Source organism: Geospiza fortis, unplaced genomic scaffold, assembly GCF_000277835.1.
Source record: "Geospiza fortis unplaced genomic scaffold, GeoFor_1.0 scaffold432, whole genome shotgun sequence".
NCBI classification, from domain to species: Eukaryota; Metazoa; Chordata; class Aves; order Passeriformes; family Thraupidae; genus Geospiza; species Geospiza fortis.
In genome coordinates, this window is record NW_005054436.1 from 609,666 (window position 1) to 611,615 (window position 1,950).

Sequence of the window (1,950 nt, forward strand, 5' to 3'; positions counted from 1 at the left end):
CGGCCCAGCCCTCTCCGGTCTCCTTTGGTTCTGCTCTTCTGTAGGCTCTTCCCCTTGGGCCTCCTCTCGCTGCCGACGCAGAAGACGCCCCCGGGGCCGGTCACCCGGATGGACTCCAGGCCTTTGGATGATTTCTTGAAGGTGAACTCGACAGCTTCGCCCTCCTTCAGGCTGCGGAAGCCCTCCATGTGGAGCTTGCTCTGGGGAGGGGGCACAGGGAGAGATGGGGGTCAGCACAGGGCTGGGGGTTCTCCAGGCACAGCACAAAGCCCTCCTGCACCACGAGAGCTGCAAATGTCCCCCTCTGCCTGTCCCTTGGCTCTGCTTTTATTTGAATACAAAAGAATCTTGAGGCTTTGCCCAGTGGTACGAGTGGCAGGCCCTGTGGCAAGGCCAGGAGGCTGCAGGCTGGCACTGTTCCCCCAGCACAGCTCAGCTCGGCTCAAGCCCTTTAACTGCCTGCAATAATTAATTAAGCAGCCATTTGGCACAGGATTATCACTGCTGGGAGCTTCTCCCATTCCTTCCAGGAACACCACATCGGTTATCACCACACAATCGAAGCAGGGGAGCCAAGAACAAACCAGGCTGGGAACTGGGGGGGTTGTGAGGTGACAGGAGAACCCCACTCCACTTTGAGGGGCTCTGTCCATTTCAGCAGAACAAATTCCTAAGGAGCAGAGCTGGGTGAGGCAGGGGGGAATTCTGTCCCCTCCCTGTGCCCTGAGCATCCCTGCTGCTGTGCCCGGGCGCAGCAGCTCCAGCTCGGCATCCGCAGAGCCACAAGGAGCAGGAGCAGCGAATTCAGGGGATTTGCTGAATTCAGAGGGAGGAGCAGCTCCTGCTCCTGCCCTGGGGATTCCCAACGCCTGCGCGGCTGCAGCACCACCCTGCATTTATGAATGGAGCATGTCCCATTCATGGCCGGAGAGCTCCCGTCACGTGTGCGCTCTCCCGTTCTCCCCGCACCGCGGCTCCGTGAGCGCTGCGCGGGACGGGCAGGCACCGCCTGCTCCCAGCCCTGCTCTGGATCCCACCCGGAGTCACGGGGAAACAGCCCACGGAAAAACAGACAGGGGAGAAATGGAGATGTTGGGTTCTAGGAGGGAATTTTCTTGGCAGGGTCTTGCGGGATGTGCCTGTGTACGAGAGAAATGGGAGCGCAGCAGAGCTCGAGGAGCAACCCTTGAGACCCCTTTTTCTGCTGCTTTTCCCCTCCCTTTCTGTGCCTGGGGGCCCAGCCCAGGGTGGGACAGACCCCATGTTCTGGGCCAAGTCACCCCCAGGCCCTGGATCCCCTTGGGAGCTGGGATGGGACCCAGGGTGGCCACAGGGACCCTCCTTTGCTCTCTGACCTGCTCCTGCTGCCTCAAGGGAGAGCCAAACCTGAGCTCTGGGGTCCCAAATGACAACAAGGACATGACAGAGTGTCACAGCCCCCTGTGCCCACCTGGGCAGTGCCAGCACCACCTGGGCAGTGCCAGCACCATCAACCCCTGACAAACCCCCCAAACAGTGATCGGGTGGCCACAGGGACCCTCCTTTGCTCTCTGACCTGCTCCTGCTGCCTCAAGGGAGAGCCAAACCTGAGCTCTGGGGTCCCAAATGACAACAAGGACATGACAGAGTGTCACAGCCCCCTGTGCCCACCTGGGCAGTGCCAGCACCACCTGGGCAGTGCCAGCACCATCAACCCCTGACAAACCCCCCAAACAGTGATCAAACACTGCTCCCCAGCACTGACCCAGCTGCCCCGTGCAGGAGCTCTGGGCCCAAGGCACCAGCACATCCCAGAGAGTCCTCAGCACATCCGAGGGGTGCCCCAGCACGCCCCAGAGGGGCTGATCATCCCTCCCTGGCACGGGAGGCAGCCCTGGGAGCAGGGGCCGAGCCCAACCACCTCCCGTGGCTCCTCTCAGGGCGTTTACAGCCCCAGCTGGCCCAGCCGTG

At 61.7% G+C, this 1,950-nt stretch overlaps 1 protein-coding gene across 1 annotated transcript in view; it reads right to left on the minus strand.

Annotated features, from left to right (window-relative positions):
• LIN28A (lin-28 homolog A) overlaps positions 1 to 1,950 on the minus strand; it is a 7,069-nt gene that overhangs the window by 1,000 nt on the left and 4,119 nt on the right. The window contains 1 exon segment of the mRNA XM_014309504.1: positions 10 to 200. Coding sequence (XP_014164979.1) covers positions 10 to 200 — 191 coding nt within the window.